Consider the following 27,523-nt stretch of genomic DNA (forward strand, 5'->3'; position numbering starts at 1 on the left):
TATGGGGTGTTGTGTGTAGAATTCTGAGGAAAAAAATGAATTTAATCCATTTTGGAATAAGGCTGTAACATAACAAAATGTGGAAAAAGTGATGTGCTGTGAATACTTTCCGGATGCACTGTAGATAAGATATATATATATACTTTATTAATCCCAAGAGAAATTCTCATGAGAAAAAGGTAGAAAAATAAAGTCATACACGGAGCTGCTGGAATGGCTGCCACTCACGACGGCGCCCGAGTCTACACTTGAGTCTGAGTAGTAGGGTGTTGTACCATGTTAGCCACTATGGATGTAGTGTGAAGTCAAGCAAAATGACAAACTTTATTGGCTAACGAAAGAGACAATATGCAGGCTTTCGAGGCAACTTAGGGCCCGTCTTCAGGCAAGATGTAATAATTATAAAGAATATACATTTATAATTATTATTACATCTTGCCTGAAGACTGGGCCCGAGTTGCCTCGAAAGCCTGAATATTGCAATCTCTTTAGTTAGCCAATAAAAGGTATCATTCTGCTTGACGTCTCCCTACATTGGTACTAATAAACAGTATGACACGTAGGCTTTCACTTCTGTTGACGTGTGGTGCAGCCATCTTGGATGATTTTTGAGATCGGGGATGGTGAAGCTCTCCTGACCTCCCAAGTAGTAAATCCGACTTGTATGGGACATTCCAGTTGAAACTTCCTACTCAGAAGTCTGAAATTCCAACTTTCCAGTTCAAATGAAATGCAGCATTAGAAGCATAGCTAAACATTTGCAAGTACCACATTTACCATTTTTTATTTTTTTCTCAGTTGATCAAATTAATCGTAACAACACATTCAGATATTCATTAAAATGTCACTACTTCTTTGATTTTAATTCAAGTATTAACAAACTATGTACTTTCGCCAGGGGTGTCTGAACTTTTGCATGGAACTGTAATCTTACCTTTGTGGGGGAATAAAGTCACCCATTTAAGGCCACCTTCTGCTTTCCCGGCATGCAAATCGAATCTGCAATGGAGGCGGGCAGTTCAGTCCCAGAAAGCTGTGGGTTTTTAAGTTACAATTATTGTTAGGCCAAAGGGCCAGAAAAGTACACAAAGTACTTAAAAAGACAGCGCTCTACAACTCCTTATTCTTAAATGGTGCAGTTTACACAAGAGTATTTGCTTTTAAAGTACAAATGAACAATATGTCTACATAAAATAAATCCTAAAAGCTAATTACATGGCTCTTTTGATTTTTATTTTCTTGTAAAATAAGTTGTACAAAAAAAAGCCATTTACTACATAAAAGGTGTAAAGTAGCCTATATAATCATAGTTCCTATTTTAAAGCAACAAAAGGCACGTAAATGTTTTAGAATTTAATAAAGATCTTCAAGACGGCAGACGTCCATATACCTCACATGTTAAAAAACCAAGTATAGCTCTCTGTTGTAACAATTTTATTTTTTTTTTTATATAAGAAAACATTAAAATTGAGCATTTGTGGCTACAAGGCACACTAAATCATACAAGTTTAAAATCATTGGAAAAACCAAAGCCTACAGATCTATGTATAATGACTTAATCCAAGACACATTTACCCATGAAATTAACAAACCCCGGTGCTGACCTTCTGTTTAATCTGCCACTACATAACGCGACATTTTCAAGTTTTCCTCCAGCGTCACGTCCACTCAAGTCCCACTGTTTTTATGGCTCCCTTCCAAGGTGAAATGCACACCCTTCAGAAATGCGGGTGTGTCTGCTCAAACGGAGCGGCTTGTTTTATTTCTTGATGCTATCGATTCATGTGGCTAACTAAACTGACTGATTCTTAAGAAGGAGAAAAAAAAAGAAAACACAGCAGAAAGTGCAAACTTTTTTTTTTTTGGAAAATTTGTACACAAAAATACATAAGCCCCGATCCCAGGAATTTCAGTATTTCCATGATGTGATGAATATATAATTAAAAACCATGTAGAGCTTCCATGCCAAATATCGACCAAAGCTATCAGTAGTATTTTTTTCTACATAAAGTAGCCTTTGCAATTTACATCCACTCAGAAGTTCACAGAACTAATTTTATTTTTTACACTGATTTACATAAAACGTTTGTAAATGTTCATCATTATGAACAAGCTTTAAAAACATCTTTCTTAAATTTGAAGTACAAACTAAAATCAATAAAATAATTAAAAAAAAAACTTAGAATATTATGAAAGTGTTAAGTAGTAACGATAAGACACATATATTACAAAATGGATGATGAAAAAGGATTCCAAATCTGAGAGACATAATGAAATGTTTAAATACATCTTGGGGTTAAGTCAGCCATAGCAAAACCATACCAATCACTTCAAGTTGTGACATTTTTAGAATTTGTAGCCTATACGCTTGTTTTCAGTTTAAGATCTTCAAGATGGCAGGCGTCCACATACCTCATATTAAAAAACAAGAACAGTTCTTGTTCTTACATTTAAATCTGTCGGTCCACAAGTCCGGCTTTGTGAAATGAAAATGCAAGTCCTGATTATATTTCATTTGTAATAGTGCAAAGAAAATGATGTATATGCTGAATTGAAATGAACCAAAAAAAAAAAATGAAATTATAAAAATGCAATATTTCAATTATGTCATGAATGTGGCTATGTCTTACATTATAACGTGTTAAAATGGTTAAGTTCTTGAAAATATTGTTTGAGCTACCTCTATTTAAGGTACAATGTTCATTAATAAAACAGGAATATCACTTTATATTAAAAAAACTCAGCTGGCTTTCTACCGGCCAAAATGATAAAAAGCACTGTTAACACTGAGGAGGAGTTGGCACAATGCTGACAATGCGGATCAAACGTGTTCGCATTTCTATTATGAGTTCTTCTCGTCTTTTTTAAATTTTCTCTTGCCTTTTTCATAGTCAGAGTACTTTTTACTCTTCTCCCGTTCCCAACTCTTATCTCTTTCTTTGTGGTGGCGATGCTCGTGCTCCTCCTCGTGATGCCTGTCCTTCTGTCGGTCAGAGTATCGAGAGTGTTCTGAATTATAACTTTGGTGCTTGTCCCTGTCCTTGCCTCTGTACCGATCGTCCTGACGGTTGCCTCTCTCCTTATCCTCTTTACTGCGACTTCTTTCCCTCCGTCTGTCCTTTTCAGGGTGGTGATCCCAGTACTTCCCCCTGTCTCTTTCCTGGTCCCTTTCATTTTGTCGTCCCCTTCTTTCGTGGTGCGATTCACTGAAAAATCTCTGGCGACTCTGATGCTCACTCCGGTCCCTCCTAAAGCTGTTGTCGGACTGGTGAACTTGTCTATCACTTGGGTCACTGTAGCGTCTTTCGGGGCCTTTGTTTTGCGTTAAAGGGTGCAGGCTTGTGGGACATGTAAACCTTGGATGGTCATATGACACTTGTGGTCCAGAAGGTACAAAGCCAGTGTGGTGAGGTGGAAAGTTTGGTTTTGAGAAGACTAATGGAGGCCAAGGCACATGACTGTTTTGCATTTGTGGTTCGGGAGGATGAAATATTGGAGGTGGCCCCCTAGGAAAACCAAACAAAGGTGGTATCGGTGGAGGGTGAGGCTGGAAGCCAGGCAATACGTTGTTACTTGGATTTAGAAAACCTGATGGTGGGGCACTCTGTAAGTTATATTCAGCATCACTCATGTGAAGTGGAGGAAATTTGTGCTGTGAAGTACTAGCGTGTGTAAACACACCTGGAGGAGGACCCTGCAGCTTATGTGGTAAATTCACATTAAAGCCGACTTCACTTCTGAAAGAGGAAATTGTGTCAATGTTACATGCTGTAACTTCTTTTTCTGGTGCATAGTCTGTACTCTTTTCCTGTGAGACACTTTTTGGCTGTAAGTAGGAAGGCTGTAAGTTTGAATTTATGACCAGAGGAACACTGCAGGGCTCTTTTCGCTCGTCGGGAACTGTAACAACATTCGCATCTGAAAGTTCACTTTTTGTTTTCAATACATTGTCATTTTCACTATCTTTGACTCCACCTTGGTCATCTGAGTGAGGTGTACTGGGGCCACTCTGTTGAGTTCTACCAGCTGCTTGGCGTGGATCCCTTGCAGTACTCAAAAGCCCTGAAAACTTTGTAGCAGAACATGCATTATCCTCACTAGGAGCACCATAAGTTACAGAAGTGTGTGCCTCTTTAGGAGCAGTCTCCAAACTACTGGGGTCTTTGTTATCACTATTTTCCTTTAATGGCTCTTTAAGATGTTCTCCCTGAACATTCCCTGCAAGAGATTCATCTAACTCAGATTTTCCCACAGACAAACTGGCCAAGAATGCTTCTGTTGAAACATCAGGAGGTTTATCTTTCAGGGAAACTGGTAAGGAAATAACGGCTGACTGGGGGTTTTCATGTTCTCTGGTATCTTCAGTGTTGGTTTTAACTGGACATGACGTTTCGTCAGGAGGAGAAGATTCTGATTTATTACCTTTGGCTTCTTTCCTTTTTACAATGAAACGATCAGGTTTTGGATCATTCAGAAACGGAATTTTGTTTGCAACTGTACTTTCTAAAGCAGGGATAACAGTGGGCACACTTATGTTTTCTTCTTCCTCCTCTTTCTCTGTGGTACCCAAAAGGCTCTGAAGAATATCATCCATGGGTATTGGCTTGCTGGCAAAGTCTAAGATGGAAGACTGGCTATCCAATCCAACTAAAACTCCAGGTAGAAACCTTAAAGGCTTGGCTGCTTCCTGTAAAGTTACTTCAGCTACTTTTGTGGACTCTTCTTCATCCTCAACCTCATCTTCACTAGATTGGGAAGTCTTGCCATGGTGCTTTGGTAAAACAGTTGAAAGGGAATTAAAAAAATCATTGCTGTTGTCATCATCGTCATTTTCCTCGTTATCTTCGTCTGCAGCGCCAGCGTTATCTTTGAATCCATTATCACTAGAACCATCGACTCTGCTTCTTTTCTGTGATAAAAGTCTGTTTGATGTTGGTTCTGAAATATTTGTTGACACAGCAGCTGTAAAATCTCTTTTAACTCTCTGCCGAATAATTAATCCAAGCAGGAGGTTTTGCCGCTGCACTTCTAAACCTAACAAAAAGCAAACAAACGACATAGTAAATAAAAACGTTATACACAAATAATTAAAATTCTATATAAATATTTTTCATTGAGCTGTATTTAACTTTATACATACCAGGGCCATCAAATGGAACAAGCTGGTATGGGATTTTTTCTGAAGACCCCAGAGGTATGAGATACATATCTTTCACCTGCTTCATATTGTTGGCAACCACACCATAACGTTTTCTGCTACTGAAGTAGGCAAACAACAATGTGTATGAAATCTGATCTTCTTCAGTTACAGGACAAAAGCGAATTAAGCATACCTCCTAGAAAAAAAAAAAAGGAAATCCTATTTCTTATGGGACTCTTAGAACTGAGAGAGTTCTAGAATTAGTTGTACAAAATGAAAATAACACAAACAAATCTCCAAATTCTGGTAAAAAGTTAACCCTGAATTATGAACAACTCTTTACAAAAATTAGCATATACAAAAAAGTGATACAATACCCTATTTCATTTTTACAAACCACGTAGAAAAAGAATTTTATAAGTTACACAGATCAAGTCTGGAATGATTTTCAAACATGCAATACTATTGGTAGCATCTGATCTCCTTCACAAACATTTCATTACAGAAACTGAGCGTGGCTGGACAGTTGGTGTTGGGCCGGATATTGGTTCTTACAGGTAGCACTGTGTTCAGGGACTATACTATGAACGAGATGGAGGTAGATCTGCAGCAAGATATCCTTTTGCTTTCATGAGTGAACTGATCAGGCTTTGCGTGTGAGGGTGTGTCTTCTTTACAGCTGGCTAGTTCTGTCTGAGCCCTGCTACAGCCCCGCTACAGAACATGACTTTCAAGGAGTTTGATTTGTTGAAGCTCAAGCAAAAAACATAAAGACAAGAGTACTTATCAGTCCCCAACAGCCCATAAACACATTTAGATGAATTAATCATTATTGCCCACAGGACATAAGCTCAAGCTGTTAAATTCATGCATTTCACAGTTCATGGGTAAGTATTTTTATTAAACTTTATAGTCCTGATGTTGACTGATCTGAGCCATTTGCCAGACTGAAGAAGAGTGAACAGTGGGTGGGCTGAACGAGAGACTGAAATCAAAGTTTAAACAGATGTAAACCTAAACAACTGGCCATCATGCTTTTATACTGTAAAAAGATCTGTTGTATTCTGCTGTGTCTCCTTTCCTTGAACACTTGTGTTAAAACAAACTATTTTCTTCATTAAGACAGTAAAACTGTGACAGCACTAATGAACAAATCTGAATAAGTAGGTAATAGTGACTCCTCTTTTATGCCTGCACCTGCCCCACTTTTGCCTGTCACAGTTACGTTTGTTTCTGTAGCCGAGGATCAGACCGCCAAGGTCCCGCCTTCGGCCACCACCCAACTCACACTGCACCCGACCTCCTTGGCCCTTCCCATAGGTGGTGAGCCCATGGGAAGGGGGACACACGTTACCTCTTCGGGCTGTGCCCGGCCGAGCCCCATGGGTGCAGGCCCGGCCACCAGGCGCTCGCCATCGAGCCCCACCTCCAGGCCTGGCTCCAGAGGGGGGCTCCGGTGACCCACGTCTGGGCAAGGTAAAATGTCGTCCAAAGTTTTGATTCATCATTGGAGGTTTGTTGAACCGCTCTTTGTCTCATCCCTCACCTAGGACCAGTTTGCCTTGGGTGGCCCTACCAGGGGCATAAAGCCCCGGACAACAGAGCTCCTAGGGTCATTGGAATACACAAACCCCTCCACCACAAAAAGGTGGCGGTTCAAGGAGGGGTCCTCATGGTCCTCAGCCGAAAAAGGGTGGAATGCCCTCTCAGGGTTGGGAGCAAGATCCTGCCCCAAGTGGAGGAGTTCAAGTATCTCAGGATCTTGTTCACGAGTGAGGGAAGAATGGAGCGTGAGATCGACAGGTGGATCGGTGCAGCATCCGCAGTGATGCAGGCTCTGCATCAGTCTGTCATGGTGAAAAAGGAACTGAGACGCAAGTCGATCTACGTTCCTACCCTCACCTATGGTCATGAGCTATGGGTAGGGACCGAAAGAATGAGATCGCAAATACAAGTGGCTGAAATGAGTTTCCTCCGTAGGGTGACTGGGCTTTCCCTTAAAGATCGGGTGAGAAGCTCATTCATCCAGGAGGGACTCAGAGTAGAGCCGCTGCTCCTCCGCATCGAGAGAAGTCAGATGAGGTGGCTCGGGCATCTGATCAGGATGCCTCCTGGACGCCTCCCTGGTGAGGTGTTCCAGGCACGTCTAACCGGGAGGAGACCCCGGGGAAGATCCAGGACACGCTGGAGGGACTATGTCTCTCGGCTGGCCTGGGAACGCCTTGGGATTCTACCGGGAGAGCTAGAAGTGGTGGCCGGGGAGAGGGAAGTCTGGGCATCTCTGCTCAAGCTGGTGCCCCCACAACCCTATTTCGGATAAGCGGAAGAGGATGGATGGATGGACAGTTACGGTTGATATCTGTCTGTTGTGATGAGGTACGGCTGAGGCAACTCCAACTAGAAATGAAAAAGTGTGGGTTTAAGAAATTATGAGATGTACTCAGAAATACAAATAAAATGTACTACTTAAGACTGTGCTTTTCCTCCATGTATTTATTAATCCATCCCACATTACTGGTCATGGGCAGTAGTTGCCTACACAGGAGCTTCCAGAATATTATATTTTATTTTCCCCATTAAAGTATAGAATTCTGTGCTTTAAAAACAGCTCATACATACAAAACCTTCTAAGATAAGGAAGAATATGTTTATTAATACACAATTTTTCAAAGTTTTTTTTATTGCCTACTGAATTTTGCATCATTTTATTCAATTAAAAATCTTTATAATTGCATTTTAACAATTAAGTCACTGTAATAATTGTTTTTTTTTTTTGACAAGTTAACCTACACTGGATTAAAAGATTGCTTGCCTGTATCATCTCAAACTCATACCTGTTATTCAAACAGCGCCAATATAGAGTTCTCAGTTAGCCTAAGTGTAGGTTATGTTTCTTACCAGCAAGCCCGCGATTCTCGAAAGAAACGCAAATCCAAGAATGGCAATCACTTTCTATTCCCTCCGATACTTGGAGGGATGAAATATCATGGAGGGTGGCTACGTCCTGGGAAAGTTCATTTAATTAAATAAACATATTTGTACTAAAGCGGTTTCTTTTTGGAGCTGTGGCTCATCTGGTTCTGGTGTTTCAGAAGCGCGTTGTAGGCGCCTTCATTTATTGTTTTTATCCATGCAGTCTCTTTTTTGTTTTTCTATGGCTGTGTTGTCAGCGAGAAGTCGTTTGCTGACGGCGGCGGATTCGCGTGCTGAAGTGACCAAGGCGGCGGATCCGGTGCGGTGGTGTGGGTGGTTGCGTTCGGGCGGCTGTACAACCTGGCGTGCACGCTTCACCTCAGGTTTAGTTCACAGGTCGTAGCCACGATAAAGTTTTCATTTAATTAAATAAACATATTTGTACTAAAGCAGTTTCTTTGTGTGGACGCCTTCGTTCATTGTTTTTATCCATACGGGCTCGTGTTTGTATTGCTAATCGTTGAGCTCCTTCCATTTGGAACCGTGACTCCTAGCCTCCGTGTATTGTTTTTATCCATGCGGTCTCATCTTTGTTGTTCTGTGGCTGTGTCGTTAGGTAGAAGCCGTTTACTGTTAGGAAGTATACTCCAACTTACACTTAGAAAGCATACTCCAATTTACACACACTGACTGCTGGCACAGTGGATTAGAGCAAGTGTAGTTTACAGGTCGTGGTGTTTGGGCGCCACGCACTGACTCTGGGAACTACGGGCTCGTTGCGGTGGTGTGGGCGGTCGCGTTCGGGCGGCTGTACAACCTGGCGTGCACGCTTTACCTCAGGTTTAGTTCACAGGTCGTAGCCATGGTAAAGTTTTCATTTAATTAAATAAACATATTTGTAGTAAAGCGGTTTCTTTGTGTGGGTGCCTCTGTTCATTGTTTTTATCCATATGGGCTCGTTTAGAGGTTGTAGCCATACGGGCTCGTGTTTGTATTACTAATCATTGAGCTCCTTCCATTTGGAGCCGTGACTCCTAGCATCCGTGTATTGTTTTTATCCATGCGGTCTCGTCTTTGTTGTTTTGTGGCTGTGTCGGTAGGTAGAAGTCATTTACTGTTAGGAAGCATACTCCAACTTACACGCACAGACTGCTGGCACAGTGGATTAGAGCAGGTGTAGTTTACAGGTCGTGGTCACCTACTGACTCTGGGAAGCCGCTGCGTTTGACTCTGGGGCCCGTTGTAGGAGCCTCCGTTTATTGTTTTTATCCATGCGGTCTATGCCACACAGACTGCTGGCACAGTGGATTAGAGCAAGTTTAGTTTACAGGTTGTGTTGTTTGGGCGCCACCTACTGACTCTGGGAAGCCGCTGCGTTTGACTCTGGGGCGCCACGGCGCAGTGCACATGCGCTTCGGTGCATCCGCCGTGCATAAATTAAACTGTGGTTTAGTAATATAGATACCCTGTGATGACCGATGCCACTTCTTGATTTGTGCCTGATGCTGCACCATCCCCCCAAAACTGGTGTAACCAAACAAGAGAGAATCATGGAGCGATTAATAAATAGGCAACTTTGTTAAACGGCACTTACTTTTGTTCCCGAGGCCCGTATTTTCTCAACATAATCCCAAACCATCTGTGGCGATATTCTACCACCAACCTGGATACTGTCAGGTAGATCCTAGAAATAAATTACGAACAGGAATAAAATCTTAAGTTTTTTTAAATTTGCAGGACAATTGGGTTAGTCTTGTGAAACTTTTTAAAAAGCTAACACACTTGATTCAAGTACAAATGAAGTATCTATGCATTGGAAAAATAGGCATAACTAGGCCTCTTGACACTTTATCCCCTGCTCTTGCTTCTGCTTGCTAATCAGGCTAACTATTCTGCAAACTTCACAACAGTTTCATACAGTTCATATAATCAAGAAACAATGGTAGAGACTAATTATAGAAAAGGAATATGTACACAAGATGTAACCATCAACTTTCATGGGCCACCCTGTGTATATGCATGTATGTGTGTGTGTGTGTATATATATATAATGTTTACTTTGTATTATATTATATGGGGTGGAGTGGTGGCTTTGTGGATAAGGATCTGTGTTGGTATCTTGGTGGTTGCCGGTTCAAATCCCATTACTGTGACAGGGGATCTCACCCCTAAATGGTGCAAAAATGTGTGTTTTAATGTATTTCAGTAATTTTTAACTAGTTCATTAGGCAAATAAAATACAAAAGCATTATAATACATAATAGTAAAAAATGAGCATTAAGGAAGATCGTACACAGTCATATAGTCTTTGTGATGTGGTGCCTTTATTAACAAGCATCCTTATAATAGGAGATTTAAACAAGAAAGCAAGGACACTACATCAAAATTCCATTTATAATTTCTAGAAATGGGTTTTCAAAAACAAAATAAACTTACCTCTGTTAGGTGATCAAATGTGCCAGACACAGGATAAGCTTTAATTACAAACTTTGCCACAGAAGGCATATTGATGAAGCCTTTCCAAATGCATTCCAAGCGAGAAAGAAATGTTGCTTCATCTTCTAAAACAGGGCCTGGCTCTAACCTTTAAGAAAGGAAACTTTCTTAGTAAATGAACACATTTTAACACAATTACAAAGCAGGTTGCAATTCCAAATTAAAGCCTTACAACACCGTATTAGTGTTTTGGGGGGAAAACATCAAAAGGGAAAAAAAGTTGTGTGATCCAAAGCATGTGCTTCCTGAGTTGCACCTTCAAAGATGTGAAATAAAAGACGCACACAAACACACTCACACACAGACAAGCGTATTTATACTTATGCAATGAAAACACTTTATTTTATCAATTAGTGCATATTTGCTTAAACTTTCTCTTTAAGCTACCATTACATGAATTAATTTAGAAATATAGTATTAACTTATTATGCAAAGCTATATTTATTTATGAATATATTCAAATTTTAAAACCCAATTAAGATGCTAAAACACCAAAAAGAAGGTAAACCTTTTCAGCTGTATAGCACTTGATAAGTTAGGTGCATCTTCTGAAAGGCATACAGCCAAAACTTTAAATCTTTAATTGAAGTGTTCACAGAAGCTTGCTGACCAAGTCCTTTACCAAGTCCATGAAATTACACTCCAACCACCACATACATAATTGTTTAAGTAAGTGAAACACTTTTTGAATGAAAACTGCTTAAATCTGAGCAAGAAGGAAAACATCTGGTTTACGGATTTTCTTTTTTTTTCTTTTTTTTTAAAAAAAAAAAAAAACAATACAGTAATCCCTCGCTATATCGCGCTTTGCCTTTCGCGGCTTCACTCTATCGCGGATTTTATATGTAGGCATATTTAAATATATATCACGGATTTTTTGCTGGTTCGCGGATTTCTGCGGACAATGGGTCTTTTAATTTCTGGTACATGCTTCCTCAGTTGGTTTGCCCAGTTGATTTCATACAAGGGACGCTATTGGCAGATGGCTGAGAAGCTACCCAACTTACTTTTCTCTCTCTCTCTTGCGCTGACTTTCTCTGATCCTGACGTAGGGAGATTGAGCAGGGGGGTTGTTTGCACACCTAGACAATACGGACGCTCGTCTAAAAATGCTGAAAGATTACCTTCACGTTGCTACCTTCTGTGCAGCTGCTTCCTGAAGAGACATGCTGCACGGTGCTTCGCATACTTAAAAGCTCGAAGGGCACGTATTGGTTTTTGCTTGTTTCTCTCTCTCTCTCTCTCTCTCTACGGAGGGGGTGTGAGCTGCCGCCTTCAACAGCTTTGTGCCCGGTGCTTCGCATACTTAAAAGCCAAACAGCCCTATTGATTTGTTTGCTTTTCTCTATCTCTCTGACATGATCTGCTCCTGATGCGCACTCCTTTAAAGAGGAAGATATGTTTGCATTCTTTTAATTGTGAGACGGAACTGTCATCTCTGTCTTGTCATGGAGCACAGTTTAAACTTTTGAAAAAGAGACAAATGTTTGTTTGCAGTGTTTGAATAACGTTCCTGTCTCTCTACAACCTCCTGTGTTTCTGCGCAAATCTGTGACCCAAGCATGACAATATAAAAATAACCATATAAACATATGGTTTCTACTTCGGGGATTTTCTTATTTCGCGGGTGGCTCTGGAACGCAACCCCCGCGATGGAGGAGGGATTACTGTACTGACAACTCTTACAGCACACAGTGAGACCTTTAATTTGCCAAAGTTCATATGAAATTTAGGACACATCTTTGACAATAATTTAATGTTTTGTCATTACATTTGTACATTTGATTAGATAAACTTGGGTCAATTCAGAAATACAGTACTTACTAAATCACTACACAAAGCGTCAGAATCAATTTTAAAGTCATCATTTTGACACAAAAACCTGTGAGAAATCAAGTCTCCAGTTCCCTCTTCCCCCAACAACTTTCCCACTTGACAAAAACTTACTAATGCAAAGAGTATATTCCAGGCCATAAACTGTAGTAATGAGATGTTCTGAAGGTCAGCTTAAAGTTCCACAGATAAATAAAATTACACACTGTAGGAGATAGGAGTTTTCAGCTATAAGTTCCCAAAGTTCTGGAGTGCTCTACTTGGCAGGAATGCTGATGCTCCATTAAACTAAATCAAGGTTGCAAAAACATCCTTACATAGAACTCCCGTTTGAAGTGCTGCTAAGACCAGTTACTGTTTTCTCGAAATTAGCAGCAACTGTTCCAATTGGCTTTCACCAAGTCTTTCTTTGTATCCTGTAGTGGACACTAGTGTCACTGTCATTTTGAACAAGTTAAACTTCATTATCTTGGAAGCTAATCTGAAAGTGGATACCTGGTTGCTAATGACGGAAACACTATCTGACCTTTGCTGTATTCCTTCCAGAATCACTCATTTTTACTTGTGTCATGTTATACTGCAGAGTGCCCGCAGTAGGGTAGGACAGCAGGCTTTGTAGCAATATGGGACTAGAACTTTGTCCTTCTCTGTTCTAATGCCATGTACCTTTTTAAGACATTTTAAAAAGTATTTATGTGTATTTCTATACAAATATTTCATGGTGATTTTGTAAACATTAAATAACCAAACTATTTTACATTGTTCCTTTCTACAGCTAAACTGCCCCAAGGATCTTGGCAGTTATTAAGCTATAGTATTACTGTTTCTATGCACCGCTAAATTTGATGCATTGTCAATTTAACTAACACACTCAGGTTCACACAGTGAGGTCAGACGGGCCAGAACTGAACCGTCAATCTTTAAAGACAAAACTAATCCGGTATGTCAGTTTCAGCAAGGTTTTCTTGTTGCATGTAATTTAATATTTTAATTAAACTAGACTATATTAGTAGGTTTAATGCTGACTACACATATAGCTACAAGTGTGCCTCACAGGAATGAAGTAAATTAAAAATTTTAGTTTATCAAGAAAAATATGACAGCTACTGCAACAGTTTGTTTTGTTTGGTTTGTTTTCTTGCCTAGGGTCAATGGAAGACCTTCAAGTAAGAATCTTCTTGTACTTTTGTACACATGACACTGAGCTTGAACGTCACATACATTTTTACTTTATCACATAAAATTATTTAAAAATAATTTATTGGAGGAATGAGTAAGAATAGTCATTCATACAGTTAGGTCCATAAATATTTGGACAGAGACCACTTTTTTCTAATTTTGGTTCTGTACATCACCACAATGAATTTTAAATGACACAACTCAGATGCAGTTGAAGTGCAGACTTTCAGCTTTAATTCAGTGGGGTGAACAAAACGATTGCATAAAAATGTGAGGCAACTAAAGCATTTGTTGAACACAATCCCTTCATTTCAGGGGCTCAAAAGTAATTGGACAAATTAAATAACTGGAAATAAAATGTTCATTTCTAATACTTGGTTGAAAACCCTTTGCTGGCAATGACAGCCTGAAGTCTTGAACTCATGGACATCACCAGATGTTGGGTTTCCTCCTTTTTAATGCTCTGCCAAGCCTTTACTGCAGCGGCTTTCAGTTGTTGTTTGTTTGTGGGCCTTTCTGTCTGAAGTTTAGTCTTCAACAAGTGAAATGCCTGTTCAATTGGGTTAAGATCAGGTGACTGACTTGGTCATTCAAGAATTTTCCACTTCTTTGCTTTAATATACTCCTGGGTTGCTTTGGCTGTATGTTTTGAGTCATTGTCCATCTGTATCATGAAACGCCGCCCAATTAATTTGACTGCATTTAGCTGGATTTGAGCAGACAGTATGTCTCTGAACACCTCAGAATTCATTCGGCTGCTTCTGTCCTGTGTCACATCATCAATAAACACTAGTGTCCCAGTGCCACTGGCAGCCATGCACGCCCAAGCCATCACACTGCCTCCCTCCACCGTGTTTTACAGATGATGTTGGTATGCTTTGGATAATGAGCTGTTCCTTCTCCATACTTTTTTCTTGCCATCATTCTGGTAGAGGTTCACTTTGGTTTCATCTGTCCAAAGAATGTTTTTCCAGAACTGTGCTGGCTTTTTTAGATGTTCTTTAGCAAAGTCCAATCTAGCCTTTCTACTCTTGATGCTTATGAGTGGCATGCACCTTGCAGTGCACCCTCTGTATTTACTTTCATGCAGTCTTCTCTTTATGGTAGACTTGGATATCAATACTCCTACCCCCTGGAGAGTGTTGTTCACTTGGTTGGCTGTTGTGAAGGGGTTTCTCTTCACCATGGAAATGATTCTGTGATCATCCACCACTTTTGTCTTCCGTGGACGTCCAGGTCTTTTTGCATTGCTGAGTTCACCGGTGGTTGCTTTCTTTCTCAGGATGTACCAAACTTTAGATTTTGCCCCTTGTAATATTGTAGCAATTTCTCCGATGGGTTTTTTCAGTTTTCGCTGTTTAAGGATGGCTTCTTTCACCTGCATGGAGAGCTCCTTTGACCGCATGTTGTCTGTTCACAGCTAAATCTTCCACATGCAAGCACCACACCTCAAATCAACTCCAGGCCTTTTATCTGCTTAATTGATAAGGACATAACGACGGACTTGTCCACACCTGCCCATGAAATAGCCTTTGAGTCAATTGTCCAATTACTTTTGAGCCCCACAAATGAAGGGATTGTGTTAAAAAAATGCTTTAATTGCCTCACATTTTTATGCAATCGTTTTGTTCACCCCACTGAATTAAAGCTGAAAGTCTGCACTTCAACTGCATCTGAGTTGTTTCATTTAAAATTCATTGTGGTAACGTACAGAACCAAAATTAGAAAAAAGTTGTCTCTGTCCAAATATTTATGGACCTAACTGTAGTTATGCACAAACATGTTTTATAAAATCATACCAAAGGAAGCTTCCTGATAACAGTATAACAACCTGACTGTAAAGATTAATTGATACTTTCTTTTACTATCTAAAAAAAAAAGTATATGAAAATGCAAAATATTTGCTGAGTAGTTTTAAGTTACGTATTTGTTAAAAACTTCACTTTTAAACTATGCATGTTTTGCTGTTACGGATTTCATTAATTTTGTTTAGTTTTACTTTTAGTGAAATTTCTATCCAATCGATAAATTAATAATAATTTGTAAACTGCATTTAAAGTGCTTAAGAACAAGTTTATTACAAGTAAAAATGCTGCATTATTTAGTATTCATAATACTGGCAAAGGCTTTATCATAAAGACCTACACTAATTAACTGTCATATACTGTATTATAACTCAACTTATATTCTCAAACCCAGTCCACGGGGTTTGTGACAAAGTCTATCATTTTTGCTGTATTTTTCCAGTCTTTCTAGGAAACCATGGTCTGATTATTTCGTTTACATTCAGAGTAATTTTTTCCTTGCTGTAAATAGGCTAAACTGCAACACTCTTATTAACTCACAGGCAATGAAATAAGCAGATAATGGCTTCCTAGAAAGCCTGGAAAATACAACAAAAATGGTAATAACCATCATTAAAAAATGTATTTTTAAGTAACATTTTTGGGTGCATATAATAAAAATCTTTCCATTGTATATTACCTGATATCTGAAGCAAAGGAACTCACAGAAGGTGATACAGCTTTATTCTCATCAATAATGCTAAAAGGCAAAATATCAAGCTGTGACGGCACTGAGTCCTCCTTTTCTCCTTCAAAACCCGACTGTCTTCGTACCACAGTAGTTGCAACTTTTACTACTTTTGAAGGTGTGTCATCAGCAGGAGGAGCCATTCGACCTAAATAGAAATACAATGCAATAATTAACCAGATCACATTATTGTCTCATTAAAAAAAAATAAAAAAATAGTGAAAAATTACTATATCATATTTTATAAAACAGAGCACCATAACCTAAAGGAAACAAAAAGGATTTAATGGAATTCACAATTTTAGAAAAATCCCAAAAGTTGGGAACTTCAGAAAGTTTAGAATATTTATTGTAAGAAAAATTGATGTGAACATCACAAAATAATGCAAAATTACAGCTGAAATTAAGGACTTGCATTTGTAAAGGTGATAGGTAAACAAATAATTAATAGAAAGATGGATAATTACCAGTGCAAATTTTACAATTTAAGTCAAAAAGATGCTTCTTATGCTGACTAGTTGTGTCTTTTTCAGCACAGGGATGTATCACATCTGGAACAATTTCCGGTTCTTCTACTTGTTTAGGCGCTGGTTCCTGCTAAATGGAAAACAGTTAAGACAAGTAGAGACCCATAAATGCAGGGAAGCAATGACCTCTCCACGCTAATTTACATATTGAATGCTTATAAAATTTTCATTTTGTGGTGTATGCCAAAAAATACTTATCAGCTGGAAAGAGTAAAATTATCATTAGTACCTATTTGTTGTAGGGCAAACTTGCGTATTTATTGTTGATTTCAGAGATGTGACTAATTCATTCTGATACCCTTCTGATTTTCATATGATTTTTATGTAAAACATAATAAAATATTTGACCCCTCAGATGTTCTTTAAAGAAGACACAGACAGGCTTGACAGGTTATAGAGATAGAGTGAAGCTGCATTACATAAAATATATAAATAAAAGTATTTTTATTAAAATATTTATATGACTTAATACATGTAAGTCCTTAAGTTGTACTGTATATACAGTTTATCAGTTACATGGGAAAACTAGGGGGAGAACATGGGCACCAGTGGGAAGGAACATGCAAAAATAGATATCCACAAGTGAATAATGCTTTCATAGGCAACAAACACCAACTAAACCAGCTAATGAGCCTGCAACAGCATATGATTTCTCTCCCAGGTGACTCATGCTCAGATGCTCTCAAATAAAATTTTACTTTTATCTCAGTTAAGTCATTTGAAGCAGTTCCCAATTTGAATACTGCAACCAGTCTTTAGGAGACATTCCAATTCAGTGTGATCATGAGCTTGCTGCATGGAGTGCAGTTTTCATGGAAACCCTGGAAAAGACAAGTAGACTTTCGTATCTGAGTGCCAAATGATTACACCCTGCAAACGAAAGCACATGTTAAAACTGAATGCACTTGTCCAAATCACCAATTGTGGGTTTAACTAAGAGAGATTTATACCATAAGTTTAAGTGGAGCATAATAAAAAATAAAAATTGAGTCATAATCATAAGAGTAGTAAATTATTATGAATAAAGATATAGGCATTTTATGAGCAACTATTATGTAATGAGGAGAAAAAAGTGTATTGAATGCTAGTGAGGGAACTTTCTTGGAGTGACGGTCATGTGGATTATACAGTACAACACGTGTAACATGTGGTTCCTCCATTTGACTCTTGTTACATCATTTGCCATTGTACAGCATTGGTCACCATTGGCTTCTATTATATCATAAACTCTTTTCCCTCTGTTGTGAATAAAAACACAATGAATAAAAACACATTTAAATTTTTTCCCAGTCATCACTACAAACTACATTAAATAAGTAACATATAAAAAACAATTTTAGGATGGAGTATTCCTTATCTCTAAAATGTGCATACATAAAAGCACCAATTTTGAATTCACAGTCTGTAAAGTTACAGGGTACACTATTCAATGGACAAATCATAATCAGAAATCTTATTTGTACCTGGTTATTAAAAAAAAGTCCTAACTTTAAAGAATACATTTTTAACAGTAATTCTAAATTTCAGAAACTTCACTAGTGGCCATTTATTTATTTCATAAAGTATGCATTTTTATATCTTTTACAATTTGATAAAGCCCAACAGAAGTCATACACTCTAGGGAAGAAAGTTTTAAGTTTTTTTTCTACTCAATTTGGAATATATGATAATGTCTTTCTACCTTACTATTTACTCAGTTTTAATCTTGTACTTAGACAAGTGCATAATCTTGAATTTCAAGAATGTAAATTAACCATGCAAAGTTCACTTAAAGAGTCTTAAATTAGACTAATGTGTCAGATCAATTAATGTTTATTATAAAATTATTAAAAATAAAATGTTAATTATACCTCCACTTCCATTGTTTCAGGTTCCTTTACTTGCTCTTGATTTTCAATTTCTATTTCTCCTTTATGAGTAATTTTAGTAATGGGCCGCCTTTCTACTTCTCGTTGCTCTTTTTCAATCATCTCAATTGTCTGAAAGCATGAAATAGCAATGAATTAGAATTTACTTAAGATATTTTTAAAATTTGCCAAGATCAGATGGATAACAACTTAGTCTAAAAGTTAAGATACTAAAATAAAAAAATCTTCTAAAACATGAATATAATAATTACCCTTCTCTTCCCCATTTGTATTCAGTCAGTCACTGTCTAACCCCTTAATCCAGACCAGGGTCACAGGGGTGTGGGAGCTTATCCCAGCTAGCACAAGGCACAACTAAATAGAGTACTAGATCCCCTATATAAATCATCGCTAAATACAACACTGTGAGCGTTTCCATATGCTACAATAGGCTGAAAAGCCATTGCACGGATTATTAGCCCAGTTTGTCAAGTTTTTCAGACATTTTTCTAGTTTATTTTATGCAGTCCTGTATTCGGTATCCTTAAACGTAATAATCTTTTCCTGTGGCTACATTTTGGTACTCTCAACCCCACTGCTTCAATCATGCTGCGTCCTTTCAGTCATTCACTTCTTTTTGCTCCAAGAACCCCAGCCATTCCTATTTCTTCCTCATCCTTTCAATTTGTATTATACAGTGGAACCTCGGTTCACGAACGTCTCGGTACACGTACAAATCGGTTTACGACCAAAAAGTTTGCCAAACTTTTGCCTTGGTTCACGACCACACACTCAGTATACGAACAAGCCAGTTTCCCTTTCGGTTTGTACATGTTCAGTCTCTTCCTGTGCATTTCCTGTGCAGCAGAAAGAGAGCGCGACACACACACAGGCAGCGCGAGAGAGAGAGACAGACGCACACACACAGGCAGCGCGAGAGACAGACGCGCACACACACAGGCAGCACGAGAGAGAGCTGGACGCATAAGGTAGGAAGGCAGTTAAAGAATGCACTGGGCTTGATTTTGTTTTCACTTCTGTTTACAGCGATCGGTTCGTAGTGTGCATTTTTGCAATGTTACTTTTCTTGGTGGTTTATTAATTACGGATTTTTTCAAATGTTCATTTTTTTCCCTGTGCTTAAAACTCAAAAAAAAAAAAAAAAAAAAAAAAAAAAAAGTGTTTTTAGCCAGCGGTTGGTAGCGCTATAGCACGAACTATTGCAGTGTTAATTTTTCCTGTTGTTCAAGGTTTTCTCAGTGTTATTCAATGTTTTTACATTTAGTTTACTATTACGCTGTGCATTCTATGGTTTAACACTAGAATTACCAGAGCCTACGAAAAAACTCGTATATCCGGCCCACCTTAAATCGCTTCTTAAATCCGTTCACACCTCTCCGCCAGCATCCTTTGTCCTCTAAATGTGCTGATAAAAGACAAGCTGCCAGCAGCCGGCTATTCCATCCCCCCACCGACTTAGAACGTGAGCGCACTTTTCCCAGCTCTTGCCTTCATTGATTATGTGGGAGTGAAGTGGAGTTTTACAGTGGAAATAATAGATCGTCATTCTAAAGTAATCTGTGTAAACACACTGTTAAAACAGAAACTTTGTCATATTTTAGTAATAAATGTTACAAAATGTAGTAGGCATAAACTATAGAATGTGTAAAGCCCGAGTTCCAAAGATCAAATAAACACTTTCACAAAAGTTTCAAGGACAATACAACCGCTTCTGTGGCGTAGCGCATTAAGATTTGCCTCTTAGAGCAAAACAACTCTGTCGCCTCTCAGACCTGAGTTCAAATCCCCGCTAGGGATAAAATGTTGCTTTTTTTTTTTTTTTTCTTTTTAACCTCAAACGGACATAAAATTTATAAATTGGTATGCACTGTCAGTTAATGAGATCGTTATATTTTCATGTGGGATGCTCCTTTTAAAATATTTTTTTTAACAATTGAGACTGCAATTAACAGGAACAACTGTCCTTATAACTGTTATTTTTAAGATCCATAACACACAGACAGACGAGCACTGCGTAATAGGGAGACAGACAGGCAGAGATATATAAATAAACAGGGAAGGCACATGTACTGAAAGAAGAAAAAAGATCAACGTGCGTTGTTGTTACTTAGAGAATCAGATGGGGGGGGGGGGTGATGTTAGAGCGGGTGAGCTCATTCAGTGCTACAGGAACAACGCACGTTGATCTTTTTTCTTCTTTCAGTACATGTGCCTTCCCTGTTTATTTATATATCTCTGCCTGTCTGTCTCCCTATTACGCAGTGCTCGTCTGTCTGTGTGTTATGGATCTTAAAAATAACAGTTATAAGGACAGTTGTTCCTGTTAATTGCAGTCTCAATTGTTAAAAAAATATTTTAAAAGGAGCATCCCACATGAAAATATAACGATCTCATTAACTGACAGTGCATACCAATTTATAAATTTTATGTCCATTTGAGGTTAAAAAGAAAAAAAAAAAAAAGCAACATTTTATCCCTAGCGGGGATTTGAAGTCAGGTCTGAGAGGCGGCAGAGTTGTTTTGCTCTAAGAGGCAAATCTTAACGTGCTACGCCACAGAAGCGGTTGTATTGTCCTTGAAGCTTTTGTGAAAGTGTTTATTTGATCTTTGGAACTCGGGCTTTACACATTCTATAGTTTATGCCTACTACATTTTGTAACATTTATTACTAAAATATGACAAAGTTTCTGTTTTAACAATGTGTTTACACAGATTACTTTAGAATGACGATCTATTATTTCCACTGTAAAACTCCACTTCACTCCCACATAATCAATGAAGGCAAGAGCTGGGAAAAGTGCGCTCACGTTCTAAGTCGGTGGGGGGATGGAATAGCCGGCTGCTGGCAGCTTGTCTTTTATCAGCACATTTAGAGGACAAAGGATGCTGGCGGAGAGGTGTGAACGGATTTAAGAAGCGATTTAAAGTGGGCCGGATATACGAGTTTTTTCGTAGGCTCTGGTAATTCTAGTGTTAATTAACTATGTTTGTGCTTAAAAACTTGAAAAATATATATATTTACATACAGTTCGTATGGTCTGGAATGGATTAATTGTATTTACATACAATCCTATGGGGGAAATTGCTTCGGTTCACGACCAAATCGGTTTACGACCAGAGTTTTGGAACGAATTATGGTCATGAACGGTTGTTCCACTGTACTTATTTTGGTGCATCTCTCTCTCTCTCTACTTCCCATCCTCATCATCAGGCAATTTCTGTGCAGACACTGCCATTCTCATTATAGTCTTTTCCAATAAAACTCTGCCTTTCACAACCATACCCACAATATAATTTCCCCAACACTTACATATTTTCCTCCATCACTACCAAAATGGATGCTTACAATAATGCTGACCTATAAAAACATCTCCCATCCCCATCTAATCCTTGTTAGCACATCTGTGCCTAATTTCAATTGCACAATTGACAAAAGACCTTCACAAAACTGTTTGTTTTCTCCATAACAACTCCATCACTGAAACTACCTTGTTTAACATTTCATATAAGAATACTGTATATGCACTACTCTTCAACAGTTATAACAAATGAAGTGGCTGAACATTAGAACAATTTGGACGAAAATAGCTTGCCAGTCCTATCCACTTAATTCTAAAAAAAAAAAAAAAAAACATCAAGTCTGGTTTTGAAAGTCCTACTGTCTACCACACTACTTATTCCAAGTGTCTATGGTTCTGTGTGCAAAGAAAAACTACGTAATGTTTGTGCAAAATTTTTAGATAGATAGATAGATAGATAGATAGATAGATAGATAGATAGATAGATAGATAGATAGATAGATAGATAGATAGATAGATAGATAGATAGATAGATAGATAGATAGATAGATAGATAGATAGATAGATAGATAGATAGATAGATAGATAGATAGATAGATAGATAGATAGATAGATAGATAGATAGATAGATAGATAGATAGATAGATAGGATACTTTATTAATCCCAATAGGAAATTCAATTAACAAGTTTCTAACAGGTTTAAAAACAGGCTTCAAAGTTTAAAAAGTAGGCTCTAATATACATCTCTTTTACAGCATACTTTTTGATTTTTTGGATTTACTACGCCTGCCACATTTTTCAAAATCTGATGTAGTAAAATGTATGTATGAGAATCAAGTGTACCTTTATGTTATGTGTAGTGTCTGAGGACAGGCTGAAATTCATGGTAATTTAATCAAAAAATGCTACCATATAGGCACACATGCATTTTTCTCACATACTCAACACAATGCCATAAATTATGCTGGCCCATGATGGAATTTGTGCGTTGGCACTTCCATTTGGTATTGTATTGTAACAATGAAAAATGATAGAATTAAACTCAGCATATTACTTTAAAAGATGATTTATATTTTTGTATTAAAAGCAGCAAATAGCCCTATTTAGGAAATGTCATGTATGTAAATCAAAAAGTGAGATGCATAAAGATACATCAGGAAGCTCTTTATATTTCCATTGAATCATGTGGTTTCTCATGATTGCCACACTGCACAATGTGATGCAAGCATAATTAGCTTGTGACATTTAGTTAATGAGAGCTTACTGCAATAAGCATGAAAAACAATAGCAGGGCAAAAACGATGAAATCCTGGATTAGTCTGTCAAGAGGGTACATTGCATTTTAATCAGCACACAAATAGACCCAAATAATACTGCAGAACATACATTAAGCCTCATACCAATATTTAGTTTCAAATTAGTTATTTAAATTTGTTACTTGATTCAATCTCCTGTTCATTTTACTCTATCTATATATACTTGTGTACATAATACATACTATACAAATGAATGTACTTGATTCTATATTGTTTAATGCAATTTGGTGGTATTGTGTAGTAAAATCTTTCATTGACTGATTTCCTGTGGTATAACTAAAGTGTAATTTACACAAATTTACTGGATGGACCATTCCATACCGTTTTTTTTATACCAGAATGGGTACCCTTATTTCACCATGATCTGAAATTCTCCTTTTGTATCATAAATATGACATTAGGTTTTATTGTTAATAATGTTAGCCCATTCTGTAGACTTATTGCTGATATATCAACATACATGGCTTTCTGTTAGGGGCTAGGTAAGTAGATGAGTTTGGATTATACAGCAGAAAGAATTTAGCATGTGTCTGCTGGCACTACCTGAAGCTAATAGGCTATATTGTTTATGTGTTTTTAAGTAACAAAATTCACATCATGATGTGATCCATAGAAAACTTACACAAGTGGTATACAACACTTTCAGGTTTATTTATGCTAATATCAATTATGCAAGGAAAAAATGAGGAATAAACTAGAACAAAGGCAAAGCTGTTATTATATTATTATGCCTGTATGCACTAAACCATGAATTTCTTACATGTCTATTTTCTCGCTGTCTCCAAGCAGCCAATTCCTTTGAGGCAAGCTCTTCGGGACTCATGCGAATTAAATGATCTGGAGTAATCTCACCTTTGAGGACACGCTTGAACAAAACCTAGAGATGAAAGATCATTAATGAGAGAAAGAGAACCAATTAAGAAAATATACATATTTTTATTAAATACTTCTTTGTGTTCATCCATGCTTGGTCCTATTCCTCAAAAATAAATTAAAAAATATTAAGTAACACTGTTCAATAAAGTAGCCATCACAAGTGTCCCAGAATGTCAATGCCCCATTAAATACAAGTTACAGGTGGCTTACCTTCAAAAATTATTTTTAATTCCATATTTAGAAATGCTGCAAATCACAATGTACATCTAAAGTGCGTGCAGCTGTCAGATTTTTTGGTATATTTTTTAATTCTATCTTTTGATATCAGTAAGTTTTAAAAAACACCAAAGCCTTTTTTTGAATAAGAAAATAACTGGTCATTTTATGAAGTAAACTGTGCAGACATAATCATATGCTTAAATAACTGAAATCCAACCATCTTTGGTACCCTCTTTGTCCAATTTTGCTAGCAGGAGCCTATACCAGGTGTAGTGAAAAATTAAGAGCTCCAATAAACGTACAGGAAGTACATAGGACTTCGATTTTCATAGGACTGAGAATTTGGCAATACCAAAGAGAAAACGGTCGTGGATGGGTACACTGCAAATCTCTTGAATACACCATCCACCTTAGTGCATGCTGAACAAATTTAGAGTCACCACTCAAAAACTGCCTACTGATTTACTGATGTGACAATATGCACAACCTGGACAGAGACAGAATTCAGTAAGAGATGCATCTTCACTAAAAGATGATGTTCTGAGGAAAACTCAATTAAGAAAAATATCACATTGCAAAGCCTTATGTTTTCATCTAATTCACCATAAAACGTGCCGATCCACCAGATCAGCACCAAAATTACTGGTGTTTAACAACATGTAAATTGCCTTATAAATGCATTTTGTGTGTTGCCCGCAACTTTTAGCTGCATCAAAAAATAAGAGCAGCTAAGGAAATTTAAAAGTGATGCGGTTCCTTGCAATATTTGTTATGAACAAATGTTCTGAATGGTTTAAATGGTTGTGGTAATAAGTGAATAAATCACAGTATTTGTAAATACAGCAAATTATAAAATGCCCTCCTGGACAGTTGCTCCAGTACTTAATACAAACATTTTATTTTCACACCAGCAGCTGGTCACATTATAAACTTGTGATTATCTGTTGTTCACAGATACTCATTCAACTCTGTGCCCTCCGTTATGCTGTTTTAAACACAACTATTTGACAGGACTTGAAACCACAACTGAATTATTTACCATCTTTTTTATAACATTTCCGCTCACAAACTTGAGCTGTGCACACTTATTGTCATTATTACACCCCTACAGACCTTTTTGTTTATTTAAATGCCAGTTAAGTTTGTCCGTTAACAATAAGCCTCAAGGAAAATTGATGTACATATGCAAGATTTTCCTTTGTTCATTGTAATGACTTTAATATCGCCATTTTTAAGACCATTTTCAATGTCCCTAGTACAACAACTAACGTTAGTGATCCTGGCAAACACTTTCATTGCAGGCTTAGAACTACTGGTGAAACGTACAAGCCAAACATTTCAAATAACCCAATTAATTTGTTGTAATATTCACTGTTGTAATATTTACTTAAATAATGATTATCAAAATATTCATTTGTACCAGCCCTAAATCACTATGAAATGAAATGTACATCAAAGCTCAAATGAGGTAAATGATGAAAACTATACACTTAAGAAAAGGACTATGTACATTTACAAACAAAAAGAGTATAATAATTACTGTAAAACATAGTATGTAATAAGAACATTCTAAAAAAATATACAAATGTTGCCATTTCTGAATGCATGTGGCGTTTCAAAAGAACTGAAGTTCACTGTACAGATAATTACTACTTAACAATGAGCTTAAAGTCACAGTTTTGCTGGCTAATGTATGCTTTATACTGAACTTTTCAAAATCTACATACTGTTACTATCACGATCTTTAATATATGACACCTAGCAAGTGGTCATGTGAATTCTATTCCTGCTTTAAATTTGAGGAATACGTAGTACTTATATGTCTGGTTCATTAAAGCAAGTGGAATGTTATTTTCCACAGAAGGCAAAAGAAGCAATTAGTAAATATTGTGTCACTGTACTAATTTTAAGACGTTTTCCCTAAATAATGTATCATCTGTGACCCTCCACATGCAACCTCACTAACGTACTTCAGTGCTGTAGACCATAAAAACCAAACACTTTCATTATTTTAAAGATATCATTCTCATATGGATCTTTCACAACAGAGTGAATAATCTATATTATAAAAATACAATATTCAGAGCTAAATAAAACAGGCACAACTGTTTTTCTTTAACTTTGCTCTCTAGTCTTTGCATTGAACTTGGATGCATGAAAATAACAGAACAGGATATTTTGCATAGTGTTCATTGAAAAATACTCATTTTTTAAATTATAACACATAAAAGGAGGAGTATACACACATCATTCAAACTGCAAAACTAAGACAACTGAATTATTAACTTTATTCATTTTCACCAGTTATATATAGATGGCAACTCTGCATTTAATTAGAAGCCATTAACAGATTATTTTTTTATGTTCCAAATGAAAACAAATGTCATCGTGATACTCTATTAAAGGCATTAATGCAACAATTTTCATGTGGAAGTAAACATTTAAAATGAATCAACCTGCATTATACTTACATTGTTTTTTGCATCTCTAAGATTGAACATTAAGCTGCGGTATTTACTCTTGTACTTTGAGTCAGTATCTCGAAAAAAAGCAAAAAGTTCTCGCTCTGTTTTTAAGGCAACTTTAGCTGCCCTCTCTGTAGAAATCTTTAATTCTGATTCAGTAAGTCTGAAAACAGATGAAAAATGCTGTCAAAAATAAATTACATTTAATGTAATAACAAGACAAAATGTCAAACAGTATGTACATAAAACAAACCACATACTCTAAATGGAATATACTATAAATAAAAAGGATCCTTAATACTGCATATATTTACATTTCTGTTTTCTGAAATTAACATAAAAGATGAACTTGATTAAATTTGATTTTAATAAAAAATTTAAACTTCAGTTACCAAGGGCAGGGGTTAAAACTAAATGGAACTGCTATGGGGTTTACATTCATGACATTTTATTCTAATGAATTTCTTTTGTTTACACAAAATATGATACACAGATAAATGTTGCAAGGAAATTAGAAGAATCACTGCTTTCACGTGAAAACTGAAACATCTTGATAATTCCAACCACACTATGCTAAATAAAGCCAGGATGAATGTGTGGTTGTATAAAGCAATCAACTGCTGCGAAGTATGGAGCTATAACACAGTCCGTCTTGAGAGGCGCTGCTATTTCTCTAAGATTATAAATAACAATGTTAGTAATCCCAGAGTCTTATTTTCGACAATTGATCATCTGTTAAACCCAGGTAACTCAAAGGAATGCCTCCTAAGTACTTCCAGTAAAACCTGTGAGGCTATCGCTGTATTTTTCAATCAAAAAATTAATGATATTAGAAATAACATAGTATATCTCCCCAACA

At 37.2% G+C, this 27,523-nt stretch overlaps 1 protein-coding gene across 6 annotated transcripts in view; it reads right to left on the reverse strand.

Annotated features, from left to right (window-relative positions):
- Positions 1–1,419: 1,419 nt before the first annotated feature.
- The window catches only part of phf3 (PHD finger protein 3), an 85,871-nt gene continuing 59,767 nt past the window's right edge, over positions 1,420–27,523 (reverse strand). For 5 of the 6 annotated variants that reach the window (XM_051919118.1, XM_028820749.2, XM_028820747.2 and 2 more), the window contains 9 exons: positions 26,671–26,827; positions 23,865–23,981; positions 18,471–18,599; positions 16,561–16,690; positions 16,046–16,241; positions 10,490–10,637; positions 9,648–9,737; positions 5,141–5,336; positions 1,420–5,034 (listed from right to left, as the gene is read on the reverse strand). In XM_051919118.1, coding sequence (XP_051775078.1) covers positions 2,843–5,034; positions 5,141–5,336; positions 9,648–9,737; positions 10,490–10,637; positions 16,046–16,241; positions 16,561–16,690; positions 18,471–18,599; positions 23,865–23,981; positions 26,671–26,827 — 3,355 coding nt within the window. In that variant the 3' untranslated portion in view covers positions 1,420–2,842. The remainder of the gene's footprint in view (positions 5,035–5,140; positions 5,337–9,647; positions 9,738–10,489; positions 10,638–16,045; positions 16,242–16,560; positions 16,691–18,470; positions 18,600–23,864; positions 23,982–26,670; positions 26,828–27,523) is intronic. The other variant, XM_028820748.2, reaches the window with a different exon arrangement.

The sequence above is a fragment of the Erpetoichthys calabaricus genome, chromosome 15, assembly GCF_900747795.2.
Source record: "Erpetoichthys calabaricus chromosome 15, fErpCal1.3, whole genome shotgun sequence".
Classification (NCBI taxonomy): domain Eukaryota; kingdom Metazoa; phylum Chordata; class Cladistia; order Polypteriformes; family Polypteridae; genus Erpetoichthys; species Erpetoichthys calabaricus.